At 39.2% G+C, this 13,823-nt stretch overlaps 6 protein-coding genes across 12 annotated transcripts; 3 read left to right on the plus strand and 3 right to left on the minus strand.

Moving 5' to 3' along the window:
• Positions 1 to 274: 274 nt before the first annotated feature.
• On the minus strand, positions 275 to 4,200 carry LOC103855751 (diacylglycerol kinase 1). Of its 2 annotated transcripts, XM_009132777.3 has the most exons (9): positions 3,970 to 4,200; positions 2,158 to 3,520; positions 1,718 to 2,084; positions 1,563 to 1,639; positions 1,331 to 1,450; positions 1,096 to 1,260; positions 882 to 1,019; positions 592 to 773; positions 275 to 510 (listed from the first exon to the last, which is right to left on the minus strand). In XM_009132777.3, exons 2-8 carry the CDS (start codon positions 3,316 to 3,318, stop codon positions 624 to 626), a joined length of 2,178 nt encoding a protein of 725 aa, XP_009131025.1. In that variant the 5' UTR covers positions 3,319 to 3,520; positions 3,970 to 4,200; the 3' UTR covers positions 275 to 510; positions 592 to 623. The 2 variants fall into 2 exon arrangements, with proteins under 2 accessions (XP_009131025.1, XP_009131024.1); XM_009132776.3 differs by having other exon boundaries at positions 280 to 773.
• Positions 4,201 to 4,625: 425 nt separating this feature from the next.
• On the plus strand, positions 4,626 to 8,061 carry LOC103855752 (replication protein A 70 kDa DNA-binding subunit B). Its single transcript, XM_009132778.3, is given in 11 exon segments — positions 4,626 to 5,202; positions 5,433 to 5,582; positions 5,673 to 5,819; positions 5,914 to 6,091; positions 6,167 to 6,437; positions 6,525 to 6,752; positions 6,833 to 7,056; positions 7,135 to 7,295; positions 7,389 to 7,438; positions 7,441 to 7,508; positions 7,603 to 8,061. Coding segments are annotated over 11 exon segments (1,800 nt in total). The 5' UTR covers positions 4,626 to 5,083; the 3' UTR covers positions 7,807 to 8,061.
• A 236-nt stretch (positions 8,062 to 8,297) lies between these two features.
• LOC103855753 (mitochondrial import receptor subunit TOM5 homolog) lies at positions 8,298 to 9,164 on the minus strand. Its single transcript, XM_009132779.3, has 2 exons — positions 8,940 to 9,164; positions 8,298 to 8,587 (listed from the first exon to the last, which is right to left on the minus strand). Exons 1-2 carry the CDS (start codon positions 9,024 to 9,026, stop codon positions 8,510 to 8,512), a joined length of 165 nt encoding a protein of 54 aa, XP_009131027.1. The 5' UTR covers positions 9,027 to 9,164; the 3' UTR covers positions 8,298 to 8,509.
• A 23-nt stretch (positions 9,165 to 9,187) lies between these two features.
• On the plus strand, positions 9,188 to 10,019 carry LOC103855755. Of its 2 annotated transcripts, none has more exons than XM_009132780.3 (2): positions 9,188 to 9,424; positions 9,498 to 10,019. In XM_009132780.3, the coding sequence occupies exons 1-2, from the start codon at positions 9,329 to 9,331 to the stop codon at positions 9,873 to 9,875; spliced, it is 474 nt and encodes a 157-aa protein (XP_009131028.1). In that variant the 5' UTR covers positions 9,188 to 9,328; the 3' UTR covers positions 9,876 to 10,019. The 2 variants fall into 2 exon arrangements, with proteins under 2 accessions (XP_009131028.1, XP_033144935.1); XM_033289044.1 differs by having other exon boundaries at positions 9,233 to 9,426; positions 9,491 to 10,019.
• A 69-nt stretch (positions 10,020 to 10,088) lies between these two features.
• LOC103855756 lies at positions 10,089 to 11,324 on the plus strand. 3 transcript variants are annotated; one of them, XM_033289045.1, is made up of 2 exons: positions 10,089 to 10,548; positions 11,070 to 11,324. In XM_033289045.1, the coding sequence occupies exon 1, from the start codon at positions 10,144 to 10,146 to the stop codon at positions 10,534 to 10,536; it is 393 nt and encodes a 130-aa protein (XP_033144936.1). In that variant the 5' UTR covers positions 10,089 to 10,143; the 3' UTR covers positions 10,537 to 10,548; positions 11,070 to 11,324. The 3 variants fall into 3 exon arrangements, with proteins under 3 accessions (XP_033144936.1, XP_018513428.1, XP_033144937.1); XM_018657912.2 differs by having other exon boundaries at positions 10,089 to 10,545; positions 11,068 to 11,324; XM_033289046.1 differs by having other exon boundaries at positions 10,089 to 10,542; positions 11,069 to 11,324.
• LOC108871367 (TSA1-like protein) lies at positions 11,071 to 13,085 on the minus strand. Of its 3 annotated transcripts, XR_001958097.2 has the most exons (5): positions 12,706 to 12,963; positions 12,332 to 12,424; positions 12,075 to 12,143; positions 11,934 to 11,980; positions 11,071 to 11,601 (listed from the first exon to the last, which is right to left on the minus strand). XR_001958097.2 is itself a non-coding variant. In XM_018657914.2 (4 exons), the coding sequence occupies exons 1-4, from the start codon at positions 12,750 to 12,752 to the stop codon at positions 11,901 to 11,903; spliced, it is 243 nt and encodes an 80-aa protein (XP_018513430.1). In that variant the 5' UTR covers positions 12,753 to 13,085; the 3' UTR covers positions 11,736 to 11,900. The 3 variants fall into 3 exon arrangements, 1 of the variants encoding a protein (XP_018513430.1); XR_001958096.2 differs by lacking the exon at positions 11,071 to 11,601 and having other exon boundaries at positions 11,736 to 11,980; positions 12,706 to 12,957; XM_018657914.2 differs by lacking the exon at positions 11,071 to 11,601 and having other exon boundaries at positions 11,736 to 11,980; positions 12,378 to 12,424; positions 12,706 to 13,085.
• Positions 13,086 to 13,823: the final 738 nt, after the last annotated feature.

Here is a 13,823-nt window from a genome sequence, read left to right on the forward strand (position 1 = left end):
CGAGTTCAAGTACACTAGTCAAATCTTCTAAGACCCAATTTTGTAGAATCATATGTTGTTGTGACAAGTGAGTCTTTGAAAATCTAAACACTTTAGAGAATGAGGATGAAGCTGTGAACAAACATATTGTAAGAAATAGAGTTTAACCCTCTGTTTTTCACTAACCCCTTCCTCAAGCAACTGTTCTTTTATTTTGAACCAATTTGATATGAGAGAAAAGCCAAACTGTATTATATTCTGAGGTTTTACGAGTGGGAAACATTTACAAGATAAATAAACTAATCTAAGAAAAATAACAGGCTTTATGATATAATATATTTACATGATTCTTTCTGAAAATGATAATTTAACAAGCTCTGTATCAGTTCCATTCATGTCATGACTCATGACACTACAACACTATGAGAACTGCCAAAAAATCTTGGAAACCAGATTCCATTTTCTTTGTTTTTTCCTACTTCCACATAGAACCCGCTTCTGCACTCAGCGGGTTCGATCTCCAAGACTTGTCTAACATTCCATTCGATAGACAGAGAGACGAGACATGTAAATACACATATATTTGAAAACTTCTATTACACAGTGACTAACCAGTTGAAGCAGAAATCAATACTTTCTTCCTTTTAAGTTAACCTTACAGCCATTTCTTGAAGCAGAGCTCGTTTCTGTGAAGCGTTGATCACTTGATTTGTTTCTGCATTCTCTAGAACATCTGTGATTATAGCCGCTGCGTGACCCAGTGGCTCCTCCGCTGCTCTTTTTAGCATGAAAGCCTGTTTGCAAGTGAATGTCATTGATAAAACAAACATCAGTTTAACAAAAAAAATGGTTCAAGCTTAAAAAAAATTAAGAGTCGGTTTTGATCTAGAACTCTTATAGACCTGGCCATGGTGCGATATGGTTAAGGTACATGGTTGTTGAGACCAAGGTTCTCCATCGATTTGCACAGGCAACGGCGCACAAAGTTGTATCTTAACTGATTGCCCCTGAGCTAACCTTCTTGCTTGAGATAAGCCAACCTGAAGATGTGAAGAAAAGAAAAATTGATGTTAGGTTTACAAGAGAACATGCAATGTAAGATGATCATTATCGTACCTGGAGTTTTCCAAGGTGCCACGTTCCAGATATACTCACGACTTCTACTACCTTGTCGTGGATAGATTGCGGATCAAAGTTTTCATATGTTTCATCTTCATTCTGCCATAAATCCACACCTCCCATGTAACTTCCGATGTTTGCAACAAGTACTCCTTCCGCATCCTTCAAAGATATAGCATAGAGAAGTTACATCATTAACTATTATTATGTAAACTAGTTTTATGTGATTTACCTCAGGAACCTCGATGTCAACACCATCCACCTCAACTCGAACTTGCCAAGGGAAATCTTCGAATGTTCTGTCCATTATACTCCTTGCACCTTCTCTAGCGTATAGGACTTTGTTCATAAACTGCACATGGAAAGCATTCAAATGTCAGTTTCAGCTTCTCTAAAATAATGCCAGTTAAATCATACGATTATTAAAGGTACTAATGGCAGGAGTCCTGAACTTTATTGATCACCTGGCTATAAAATCTCTCTGGATTCTCCTCCCGTAGATTATGAATATCAAGGGCTACCTTCGCATCACACCCAACCCCTATTAAGATTCACAATGTAAGCAAGAAATTTATAAATAATTGAAGAATATTACCAAGAGGTTGTGAGTTTAACTGACCTATATAATTGTTCATATATTTTGGCGGCTGGAGTTGTTTTCCTTGTTGATTCAGAATCGATACTTTCCAACGATCAAGGACAGTGACTGCAGCATGCTCTATGTTCTGTAATACTGTAGATAAGCCTCCTTGTCTCTCAACAGAACCCAAACCACCACCCCAGTTCAATATCCGGGCTAGATCATTCCCGGTTCCAGCAGGAAGGATAGCAACCGCAGGAGGAGAGACGAAATTCTGTTTGTCTATGGCATCCAATACCCAACCAGCAGTGCCGTCTCCACCACAAACAAGAACTCTAAAGTGAGGAACCTTCCTGAAGAGGAAAAGTCCCACTTCTGGTCCCTGCGCTGAACTTAATTCACACACCTGCACCAAACGGCTCCATCAACAAACTTAAGGCAATGAAGGAGTAAAAATATAAAAGGCAGCATACTCTTACCTGCACGGGATTTAGAAGAAGATTAAGACGCTGCCGAAGAGAATCACCTCGTTGAGCACCACTCTTTTTGTTAATGAAAACCAACAACGGTCTTGCGTCTGGAGGCAAATCAGCAAGCTCATACTTAAGCTTCGACCTTAGTCCCTGATATTCATCTTTTTTACCAAAAGACCCGCTTCTTTTAACACTAGGCTTCTTCTCCAGCTTGCCACTGCTATCGCTATCCCCTTGGGAGGAACCTCCATTCACAACGCTGCTTGAGTTTTCCAACGCGGCATGGTTGCCATTAACAACAGCCGGACCTGTATCAGCTGTGCTTTCCGTCGATTCATCACCGTTGCTACCACTATTACCTGACTCAGCCGAAGTTTCATTACCTTGCTTGTATTTTTTGCTTTGAATCCGGATACTGGCACGCACCGTAGATGCGAGTTCGTTTGCACCATGCGTGATCGTGCTCAAAAACCCTCCAGAGGGATTCCGTGTCAGTTCCTTAACGTAGAGAGGGCACAAAACTAACCTCCTAAGAGGGCCTAGATCACAAACGTCACCTGTTTCATTTGACATATTACTGTGACAGTCGACATGGACAAGACGTTGACACCATAAGCAGCACCATACAGGAGAACCCCCAAGAAAGGAGCTACTGCACGACTCGTCACAGTAGCTACAAAACGAGGATTCGTCAGACTGATCAGCACCTTCCGTCCACCGCACTGACCACTGGTGCACCACATGCTCGTATCCAACCATGGAGACGCATTTGCAATCTTTAGGCGCACTTGAAGAGCAACTAAAATGAGCTGCCGCTCCACAGACGGTGCACCTGTGGATAACACTTTCAGAGGCTACAATTGTCTGAGACGGCGACATGGACTTCAAGCACACAGAGCAGTTCAAGTTCTTGGCACGGGATACAGAGTCGCGCTCCCAGCTATGCGGGGCGACAGGAGTCTTGTGCCGTGCCTTTGGGTTTTTCTTCGACCTGGCGATGGCTTTTGTCCAGCTCAAGTTGATATTCCTTCGCCACTGAGAAGCAGTGTAGGCTATGGTGAGAATACCAACAAGGGCAGCAACAAAGCAAGTGAAGATGAACCCGCGAGACTCAACCGTTTCAAATGGATTCTTGCTGAACATCCCAATTTCTCCATCGTCCTCCATTTGTTTACGTTGCAACTCGACACGTGTGATGATAATTCCAGAAGCTCGAGCCAATCAGAAGCCCCCACAAAGATTCTTGGCTTGGTCAGGTCCAACAGACAAGAAAATTCGTGTACTATTTATTCAAAGTGCATATCTTTCATCCATCTGAATAAGTTTTGTACAAAACCCACTTCAACTATAAAAGACAAAATCTTCTGCCCTGTCAAGAAAAAAGTACCAAGTTAAAAACAATGGTCTTCATTAGAGAAAGAAAGCGACTTTGCATCACAAATATCCAAAAATTACTAAGGCTGACAATTAAAAAAGAAAGACTAGCAGAAAAATAAATGTTTGTTTTGCTCAGACTCAAACTAAATTAATTGTAATTGACTAAGAACCAGACATAAAAGAAAGACTTTGGCACTTAAATATTTAATCTTAAATCAAATTCTTGGAAAACAAACACCTTTACTAATTATTCATGTTCGTTACACATTCATCTCATTATCATTTCATTTAAACAAACTCGAAATCAAGTTTTGAAAACAAAATGGGAATCACAACAAATCCAAAATCAAGGCTTATACTACTGCTTTCACGGTCCGCGAAGAATACAATGGAAATGAAATAGAGAATTTAATCAAGAATAAGAAGAACATGAACCCTAACCTTCAACCGAGCAACCGATGCGAAAAGCGAAAGGAGAGAAGAAACCACACACACAATCGACGCACCAAAGCACGAAGCTTTTTCACTCGTCCGGAAAAATTCCCAAATCCAATTTTGGTTTTTTTGAAAAGCAGATTGATTGATTGATGCTGTCTCGAGTATTATAAATTTATTATAATCTTCGTTTGATTTATTCGCTCGCTTTGTTTATATAAGTATTTCTCCCGACGAGAGTATATTTATGAAAGAGAAAGATTCTGCGGGGAAAGAGAGAATACACGGCTGGCCCACGTAGGGTAGCTGAATCTCGGATTCCGGAAAGCAACGTGTTACATGTCGGCAAAAGGCCCGGCCCATTACTGTCGTGCAACGATTAATCTCTAAATTACAATATTTTGTATAGTGATTATAGATGTATATCATAATACTATTTTTGATGATATATTGATATGGCTTGTTCTTCATTTTCTGATGGCATCACCACGAATATTGTATATGTTAAAAACTCATTTGTATATACCTAGTAAAGAAGAGTTGCTCATAACAGAAATGCTACAAGGTATAATAATAACACCTATGGTTTCCAATGAACAAAGCATTAGCAATAAAGGTGGACCAGAGGTCATATTCGGCTCTCAGGTTTTAGGTGTTTGAGAAACAAACTAAACCAAAGATCATGTCAAAGGTTCTCATTTTCAGATGCAAAGTATTTTCAGAGCAGAGGACGGATATTACCATTCGGAGTATAAATTCCAAATCCTCTGTTTTGCTCTTATTTCATGACAAATACTGTGCCTTTTCGCGTTAATGAGAAATTTATAGAATCGAGAGCGCGTTACTGGATTTCCTACGTATTACTTTTAAATGGCACCGTATTGATGTATTATTTTCTAGTTGGGTTAAAAGAAGGCGCCAAAAAAATAGGAAGAGACACATGAAGAGGCGGCGAAACTTTTTTAAAAAAAACAGCGGGAAAAATTAACCAAAAATCTAATAGCTCCCGCGTAATTGCTTAGCTTACAAAACCATTTTACTTCCTTTCGTTTTTCTCAACACACATTAGCTCGATTTCAACAAAAGAGTCAGAGATCGAGAGATAGAGAGAGAGAGAGAGATGGAGAACTCAGTGACCCAAGATGGTATCGCGTCAGTATTATCCCTCGATTCCTCCTCGGTTCAACCTCAGATCGTCGTCCAACTCGTGGATCTTAAACCCGTTGGAAATCGATACACGTAAGTGTTTTCTTATGGCTCTCGATCTAGCTTTTTACTTTCCACACAGATGATTTCGTATTTCATCGATTTGGGGTTTCTCGAAGCTTGATTTTCCTTTGCGATTGATTCACTAGATCTGTTTAATTTCGTTTTGGAATACAAAATTAGGGTTTATTACTGCGCGAATCGAGTTTATAGAATCTTATTCGTTGGATGAAATGTATTTGACTTGTGGTTTTGTTTCTCAGGTTTAATGCTAATGATGGAAAGACCAAGATCAAAGCAATGTTGCCTGCGACTTTAACATCTGAGATCGTCTCTGGAAAAATCCAGAATCTTGGTCTGATTCAGCTCCTTGATTATACCCCCAACGATATTCCAGGCAAATCTGGAGAAAAGTAATAATCTTTACTGCTTCTTTGATAGAAATTAGTAAATTGGTTTAAGTAAACAGAACTAATCTTGTGTCTTGTCTCTCTTATCTTCAGATATTTGCTTGTGACAAAATGCGAGGCTGTTGCGTCTGCACTTGACTCAGAGATAAAGACTAAAGCTTCTACGGGTATAATGCTGAAACCGAAGCAGGAGTTTGTCGCCAAGTCAGCTTCACAGATAATCAATGAGCAGAGGGGAAAGTAAGTAACTTTTTGTTTTTGTTTTGATAAAACTTATTTGCTTGATATTAAGTCAAATGCTTAATATTGACTTTTTCTGTGTTTTTTTTTGTAGCGCTGCACCAGCTGCAAGAATGGCTATGACCAGGAGGGTCCATCCCCTTGTGTCCTTGAACCCTTACCAAGGAAGTTGGACTATTAAAGTCCGTGTCACAAACAAAGGAATCTTGAGAACTTACAAAAACGCTAGGGGAGAAGGATGTGTCTTCAATGTGGAACTCACTGACGAGGAAGTAAGACTCCTTTGATGAATTATTTAGCTCTGATGATTTTCTGTGACTGATTTTATTTTATTGATGGAAATCCAGGGAACGCAGATTCAGGCGACGATGTTTAACGCAGCTGCAAAGAAGTTTTACGACACATTCCAGAAGGGAAAGGTCTATTACATATCGAGAGGATCACTTAAGCTTGCTAACAAGCAGTTCAAGACGGTTCAGAACGATTATGAGATGACTCTGAATGAGTACTCAGAGGTTGAAGAAGCTGGGAGTGAAGAAATGTTTATCCCCGAGACAAAATTCAACTTTGTACCCATTGATGAGTTGGGTCCATACGTGAATCAGAAGGAGCTTGTTGGTAAGAGCCATCTCTTATATATAATTCTTGTTGTCTTTAAACGCTGAGTTAGGATAATAATGAGCTACTTTGTTAATTCATTTTCAGATGTTATCGGTGTTGTCCAAAGCGTTTCTCCAACCATGAGCATTAGAAGAAAGAGTGACAATGAGATGATCCCAAAGAGGGATATAGTTTTAGCTGATGAGACGAAGAAAACCGTTGTGGTGTCCCTTTGGAACGATCTAGCTACTGACTTAGGACAAGAGCTTCTAGACATGGCTGATAAGTACCCTGTTATTGCGATCAAGTCTCTCAAAGTTGGAGATTTTCAAGGTAAAATCTTAAATTTTCTTTTCTGAGAAAAAAATAGGCATTTTGTCAAATTGGTTGCTGATAGAAACCGATTCCTCCAGGTGTTTCACTCTCCACTATCAGCAAAAGCGACGTGGTGGTAAATCCTGATATACCAGAAGCTACAAAGTTGAAATCTTGGTATGACTCTGAAGGTAAAGAGATGTCTATGTCTGCTATTGGCTCTGGGATGAGCCCTTCTGCCAATAATGGATCAAGATCCATGTATTCTGACAGAGTCTGTCTCTCTCACTTCACAACCAACCCCTCTTTAGGCGAGGACAAGGTACTTTAAAACTCTTTCACATATTAGGAGCTAGGAGAATGAATACTTGGTTGATGTGGTCTTGTGTTTGTATTGCAGCCTGTATTCTTCAGTACTAGAGCTTACATAAGCTTCATCAAGCCGGACCAGGCAATGTGGTACCGTGCTTGCAAGACATGCAACAAGAAAGTGACTGAAGCGATGGACTCTGGTTATTGGTGTGAAGGTTGTCAGAAAAAGGATGAAGAGTGCAGTTTAAGGTGAGATAATACTGAGATCCATTAAAAATTTCCACTCAAGAATAGAGATTGGATCTTGTTGGTTTTAATTGTGTTGCTTATTGGTGTGATCAGGTACATAATGGCGGTGAAAGTCTCTGATTCAACTGGTGAAGCCTGGTTCTCTGATTCAACGATGAAGCAGAGAAAATGATTGGATGCACAGCTGATGAACTCAATGTTCTAAAATCAGAGGTAAGGAAACTAAAACCATATACAACGATTTAGAACATTCTTAACTCTCCAGGTTCTTGATCTAACATGTAATTGTTACTTCGGTATTCACCAGGAAGGTGAAGCGAATGAGTTTCAGACAAAACTGAAAGAGGCTACGTGGTCAGCTCATCTCTTCCGTGTTAGTGTTTCTCAACAAGAGTATAACAGTGAGAAGAGACAGAGGATAACTGTAAGAGGTGTTGCTCCGGTTGATTTTGCTGCTGAGACAAGATTATTGCTCCAAGACATTTCCAAGAACAACAAGACATCTCAATAATTCTAACTTTAACATGTTTTGTCTGGAGCTTTGCTAAACTAAAACTCCCAAGCTTTGTATTATACAAGTTTCTGCGGTCAGTTAAATTAGTTTTCCTGTCATTAAAACGTTGATTCTAGTTGAAATGTTTTTATCTAGAGCTTTGCTAAATTAAAAGTCCCAAGCTTTGTATTATACAAGTTTACCTGCGGTCAATTAAATTAGATTGTCCTGTCATTCAAACGTTGATTCAAGCTGAATTGTTTCCAACGATCATCTATAGTGTTATTTAATTGAAGAACATGAAAATTTTCAAAGAGTTCAGCAGAATTTCCTAAAAGAAGATAACTTAAGAAGGCAAAAAAGAAAAAAGAGTCAAAATCCATTGGAGATTCACTGAAGCTTAGCCAGAGAACAAACCATCAACACCGATCTTGTTAATTCATAAACTGATGTGATAAAGACATATTATAAGCTTGGTGATAAGGTTAAAACATAATTAGAGCTGGTTGTGCATGAAAAGTAAACTCTTTAGCATAACATAAGAATCACAGTCACTGAAAACAATAACAAAACTTCAACTGAGATATTTTGATATCACACTGGTGAAATCAGAAACTAAAACCATTCCTTATTCTATAGAGAGACATTGAAAAAAAATACAAAAAACTGAGACAGTGAAAAACTAAGAGATGCTCTCCTCCATAGTAATCAGGTTTCTTCTTCAGACAGCCATGAGATCACCAAAGTTGCGCATGAGGAAGATTCCTCCTGCAAACACCCCAAGTGCTCTTACAAGTTTCTGCACCAACAAGAAGAGACACAACAACCAAAAACAAAAGAGCTTGGTGTCAGAGACAGATTTCGATTATAAGAATACAACAAAGTCGAGCATCACAAGAAAACGAATCAAATACTCCAAAAGCATAGACTTGTGACTGATAAACCCTAAATCTCTAAGAGACCCAATTGAACCAATTCAGGATAGCATCCTAAACCGAATTCACAATCGCTGTAATACCCAGAACAATTCAATCAAAGGGCTAGAGAAACCCCCATGATTAAGTCACAACACATACAACAGAATCAACTCAGTTCAGAATCAAACTAAACTACAGACAGACCCATAGAGGGAGGAAAGCAAGAGACTTTACCATGTTAGCAGCCCACTTTCGTTCATCGTGGACCTCAGAGTGCCACAAAGCTTTCAGCTGGTCCATTGAGATCACACTCTTCGCCATCGCTGCTTGCTAAAAATCGAAACTTTTGATCGAGAAATCGTCGGTATGTCACTTCAATGCATCTATTAACCCTTTTAAGGGTTTAGGGCTTATTAAATTACGAAACTAACCTTTACTAATAAAACTCTTTTTGGTAACTGACATGGAGTGATTCCATCCAGACAAAACCGCGAGAAGGCGACCAACGATAATCGAACACGTGCACAACACAATCTTAACAATCTCATCTACAAGACTACAACCTCTGGTTCCTCCATCGGAGAAAAAAAAGCTTCAGACAAAACCAGAGAGAGTGTTACAAAATGGCGGCTAATTCAATATGTTCGTCTTTATCAGTGCACTCCATGGCGAATAAGAAGCCTTCACCTTCTGCAACAAGAACCATTACCTCAAAGAAGGTAATACACAATTCAAATTTTCAATTTTTATATCGTTTGCTTTAATATAATTGAAGTCTTTGTTACACAGCAGGGTACAACAAGTGGACAGGTGAAGCTACTGACAAGAGTCGAGCAGCTCAAGCTTCTGACCAAAGCCGAAAAGGCTGGACTTTTGTCCTTAGCCGAGAAATCAGGTTTCTCTCTATCCACCATCGAGCGTCTTGGACTGCTCACCAAAGCAGAGGAGTTCGGCGTTTTGTCCGCCGCTACTAACCCGGAAACGCCTGGAACGTTATTCACCCTGAGCCTCGGTTTACTCCTTCTCGGACCGGTTTTCGTCTACTTGGTCCCTGAAGATTACTCTTGGCAAGTGGTGGTTCAGCTCGTGGTGGCTCTAGTCTCCGTTCTCGGTGGCTCGGCTGCTTTCGCTGCTTCTGGTTTTGTCTCCAATTTGCAGAAATCTGATTAGACCGGTTATTTCGATTTTTGTTAAACCGGTCGGGTTTTGTATTTGATCTGAATTGCTTCAAGCTCATTTCTATGTTTATGTAAATGGTTAAGCCCATTCTGAGGCCCACTAATAAATAAGCCCATGAAATATCAACCAATCCTTCATTTAAGAGGTTAAATCTCGGTTTAATGTCGAACCAATCAAGAATTTCAGAATCAAACCAAATCAAACCGGTTTCTTCTCCATTTTACTCAGCCAAATCCGTGAAGCTCAGCTTCTCTCATCAATGGCGAAATCAGTAGCGACGGCGACTTCCTCCCTCGTGCAAACCCTCAGGCGATACGTCAAGAAGCCGTGGGAGATAACCGGACCGTGCGCTCACCCGGAGTACCTCGAATCCGTTCCGAAGGCGACGGAGTATAGGATCCGATGCCCCGCCACGATCGATCAAGAGGCGATCGTGCCGACGTCGGATCCCGAGACGGTGTACAACATCGTGTACCACGGTAGAGATCAGCGGCGTAACCGTCCGCCGATCAGGCGATATCTGTTGAAGAAGGAGGACGTGGTGGAGATGATGAGTGAGAAGAAGACGTTCGAGGAGAGGGACTTCCCTAGGGTTTACTTGACGACCACTGTTGAGGAGGATGAGAACGCACGTGGCGGAGGCTACGAGTAACAAAAAAAAAAGGTGAGGAGTTTGTTTGATTGCTAAAGGTCAATGGGATTGTCAAAAACTTGTGAGGTTTATGTTTGTTCTGATTCACTGAGTATTGTAGAATGAGTTTGGATGTTATGAACGTTATGGTCTTGTGAGTATTGAAACGATATGTATTCGTTGGGGATTTTTTGGATTATAGTAGATGGTTACTTCCGGTTAAAATTGGCAAATGAATGTTATATTGGCTAAATGTATTCTTTCAGAGAGCCTGACTTGTCATTTTGGTCTTAGCTAGATGAAATTTCTGAAGCTCAGTTAGTTTAGCTGCGACATTGTAGATTGTTACACGGAATCTTTTTGTAGCAGTATCAAGAAATGGCAAGTTCAGATAGATAGTGTCTCTGATTTATGCTTTAGCGTACAGTATAATACTGCTGCAACAGTTTAGTAATCCAAAATTATTCTTGTACACGTCTTACTGCCTAAAATAAGAAAATTTCAATCGTCAAAATACTCATTTAAATGGTTATTGTTATCGCCTTCCTTTGTAGGTTTTCTTGTAGTCTCTGACTTGCTGATGGGCGAAGGACTGCGTGTGATATTTCTCTACCGACAAAAGATTTTCCATGGTTTGCTTTATTAATAAGGTTTGTAGTAGCTTAATGTACTGCAAGACACACTATTTTTCTTCACAGGAATTAGATTGTTGTTCAGACATTCTCCCTATCTTTACGCATATCTATGATGATGATAAACTCATGATTGTTTCAAGTCTTTAGTTTTATTAGAAATGGTTGCTTATGTAATAACACAGAGAGAAACAGGTAGTAGTGCCTGTGTTCTTGCGGTCCCTTTTTCTGATTCATCAGCGACAAGAAAAAGAAATTAAAAAAAAAAATGAAAAGGAAGAAGAAGCAGAGACTGTGAAAAGCCAGAATGCCACCAAACTTTGTCTGCATTGATTCATGGATGTGTGTGTTTTATAGATATTACCCCAAACGACTGTTTCTTTCAACTGTTTTGCTTCTGTCTCTGGCAAGGATATGTCATTGTCTCTCTCTCGGCATGTGCCTTTTGCATTTACTGTCGTACAGACAGAGAACGACGGCTCAGGATTAAAGAGAAATAAGAGCAAGTCCATTGGTTAGAGACCCTTATAGGTTCTAATGAATAAATTAATAGTTAATTTAGTGATTTCAAAAGTTTAGAACCCTTAGTAGTCTAATTAATTTTCTCATCATCCAATGGGAGAACCTCATTGAGGTTTCTTAAAAAAAATTTAAGTTTTTTTTTAAAGTTGAATGATTGGATACATGGAATATGAAAAATAATACATAAGCAAACTCTTTCTATAACATTCTGATTTGGATTCATATACTTTGTCAAGACTCACAGAGAGGAATGTGTTGAAATACCTTCAAACTCACGTTCAATAGCATCAGCATACTTTTCCTACTTGCCACTGTAACAAAACATGTAAATAGACTGATTCAGAATACATTAGAAACAAACATGGCACATATCTTATACAAATGTAAGAGGGAAGAGTGTTTTACGGTGGTCATCATGATCCTTGCCTTCAGTTGAATCACTAGCCTTTTGCTCTCCAAGACCTTTTGTAGCAGCTGCAAGTAAGAACATATATGTTATCTACTCAGATCAAAGACTTTTAAACTTTGAGCAATGGTAATAGAAGAACAATGAACATATATGTTAACAAAACTCTTTGTTTTGTGCAGATACTTCTTTTCCAGATGACTTCAAAACATTGGCATAGAGAGTCTTGATATCATTCTAAATATCTAAAACGCACCTTTGAGCAAACATCAGTCTCTGCACGCTCCTTTGAGCAAACAAACCTCGAACAGGAGCATGTGGAACAGATATATCAGTCTCTGCACGCTCCCTGCAACAACAAAAGGAAGCAGTTTTAGATCAGTAAAGAATGTTCTTGAAGCTTAAGGCATATATGTTCTGATTTCAAACAAAAGCCAAGGAAACAGACAGTAACAGTCGGTCCTCAAGATGATCAGATCAAACATGTTCATGACTGACTATTTAACATGTAATGGCTACATGATTGAATATTCCCAGTTCCTCTAGTTACTTTCTATGAACCAATCAAGCACATGGCTTTTACTTCCCATTATTGGACTGTTTCGTGAGTAGTAATGTCAGAAGACTTACTTGACTTGTGGATCTCGGCCACGTTCATCAATGAATACAGAGCACATCCCAAGGGAGATGTAAGAGCGGAAGACGAGGCAGTCGCGTTCCACAGCGTCGTCCGGCGAGAGGTTAGGGATCTCACTGTTGTTGATCGCCGTTTGATAAGCTCCCAAATAGATTCGGTTTCTCAGATTGGAGACAGATTGATCGAGAATGGAGGAGGAAGCCAAACTGGTTTCGCTAGGAGATGGTTTAGGGAGGCGAAGGAGAGAGAGAAATTAAGGGATGGTCGAATAGGATTTTGCCACGTAAGGGTTCCTTACCAGTCCTAAAAAGCCCAATTTAAGACGCGGTCCTTTCTTCTTTTTGCCTTTTTCATTTATTATTTTTTTCTTTTTGATTGAAACTCCACTTAGGAGTCCCCCGATGGAGGTGGTCTAACACTCTGTGTTTGCAATTTTTGGTCCAAAACGTGTCTGTGATAATGCATTAGTCTTTACGTACACATATTCCAACTTTCTTTATGGTTACTAAAGCGTTTCAACCGCACTGTCTGTGACCGTTTGCACACAATGTGGGTTTTGCAGTTGGTGAAAGATAGAGAATATGATGTTTAGTCCCAACTAGAGAAACTTCACAATCTCTGATATACACATTTATTCAAGCTACTTGTACATTGTGGTCTGATTGGTAAATCAAAACTACAATTATTTAAAGTGTTTAGTAGAAGCAAAACAGTAATATATATCTAGCAGTGTGGTAAGAAATTAGAATATTATAATTTTTTAGGTAAATTCATTATTCAGAATTAGAAATTCTTCAAGAAAATGTTCAAAAAAATTCGCCTGAAATTATGTTGAAATGGAGCTCTATTTAACTTGAGTATAAAAATCAGAAAAACCGTTCATTGATACGTAAGCATGTCGTCATTTTTCAGAAAATGGTACATTCACAGGAATCTTTAATTAAGAATTTGATATTTTCTTTTTGCTATAAGCAAATTGATATTATTGTAATTCTGTGTGGACTGAGTGTATATCTAAAATAAATGCTAGAAAGAATCATCAAAACTCTCACTGCCATTCATATAGTGGTCCATGAATCTCTCTGTGTATCAAGGCATATTATATATACAA

Source organism: Brassica rapa, chromosome A03 (assembly GCF_000309985.2).
Source record: "Brassica rapa cultivar Chiifu-401-42 chromosome A03, CAAS_Brap_v3.01, whole genome shotgun sequence".
Taxonomy (NCBI): Eukaryota; Viridiplantae; Streptophyta; class Magnoliopsida; order Brassicales; family Brassicaceae; genus Brassica; species Brassica rapa.

Excerpts from the sequence above, each read along its gene's own strand:
- LOC103855751 (XM_009132777.3), bottom strand. The coding sequence starts at position 3,318 with ATGGAGGACGATGGAGAAATTGGGATGTTCAGCAAGAATCCATTTGAA. Across the intron at positions 1,640-1,717 it reads ATATATGAACAATTATATAG|GGGTTGGGTGTGATGCGAAG; the intron begins GTCAGTTAAACT and ends GAATCTTAATAG. Across the intron at positions 774-881 it reads CCATATCGCACCATGGCCAG|GCTTTCATGCTAAAAAGAGC; the intron begins GTCTATAAGAGT and ends ACTTGCAAACAG.
- LOC103855753 (XM_009132779.3), bottom strand. The coding sequence starts at position 9,026 with ATGGCGAAGAGTGTGATCTCAATGGACCAGCTGAAAGCTTTGTGGCAC. Across the intron at positions 8,588-8,939 it reads GAAAGTGGGCTGCTAACATG|AAACTTGTAAGAGCACTTGG; the intron begins GTAAAGTCTCTT and ends TTGTTGGTGCAG.
- LOC103855755 (XM_033289044.1), top strand. The coding sequence starts at position 9,329 with ATGGCGGCTAATTCAATATGTTCGTCTTTATCAGTGCACTCCATGGCG. Across the intron at positions 9,427-9,490 it reads ACCATTACCTCAAAGAAGGT|ACAGCAGGGTACAACAAGTG; the intron begins AATACACAATTC and ends AGTCTTTGTTAC.
- LOC103855756 (XM_033289045.1), top strand. The coding sequence starts at position 10,144 with ATGGCGAAATCAGTAGCGACGGCGACTTCCTCCCTCGTGCAAACCCTC.
- LOC108871367 (XM_018657914.2), bottom strand. The coding sequence starts at position 12,752 with ATGTGCTCTGTATTCATTGATGAACGTGGCCGAGATCCACAAGTCAA. Across the intron at positions 12,144-12,377 it reads TCCACATGCTCCTGTTCGAG|CTGCTACAAAAGGTCTTGGA; the intron begins GTTTGTTTGCTC and ends TCTTACTTGCAG. Across the intron at positions 11,981-12,074 it reads CAAGGATCATGATGACCACC|TGGCAAGTAGGAAAAGTATG; the intron begins GTAAAACACTCT and ends GTTTTGTTACAG.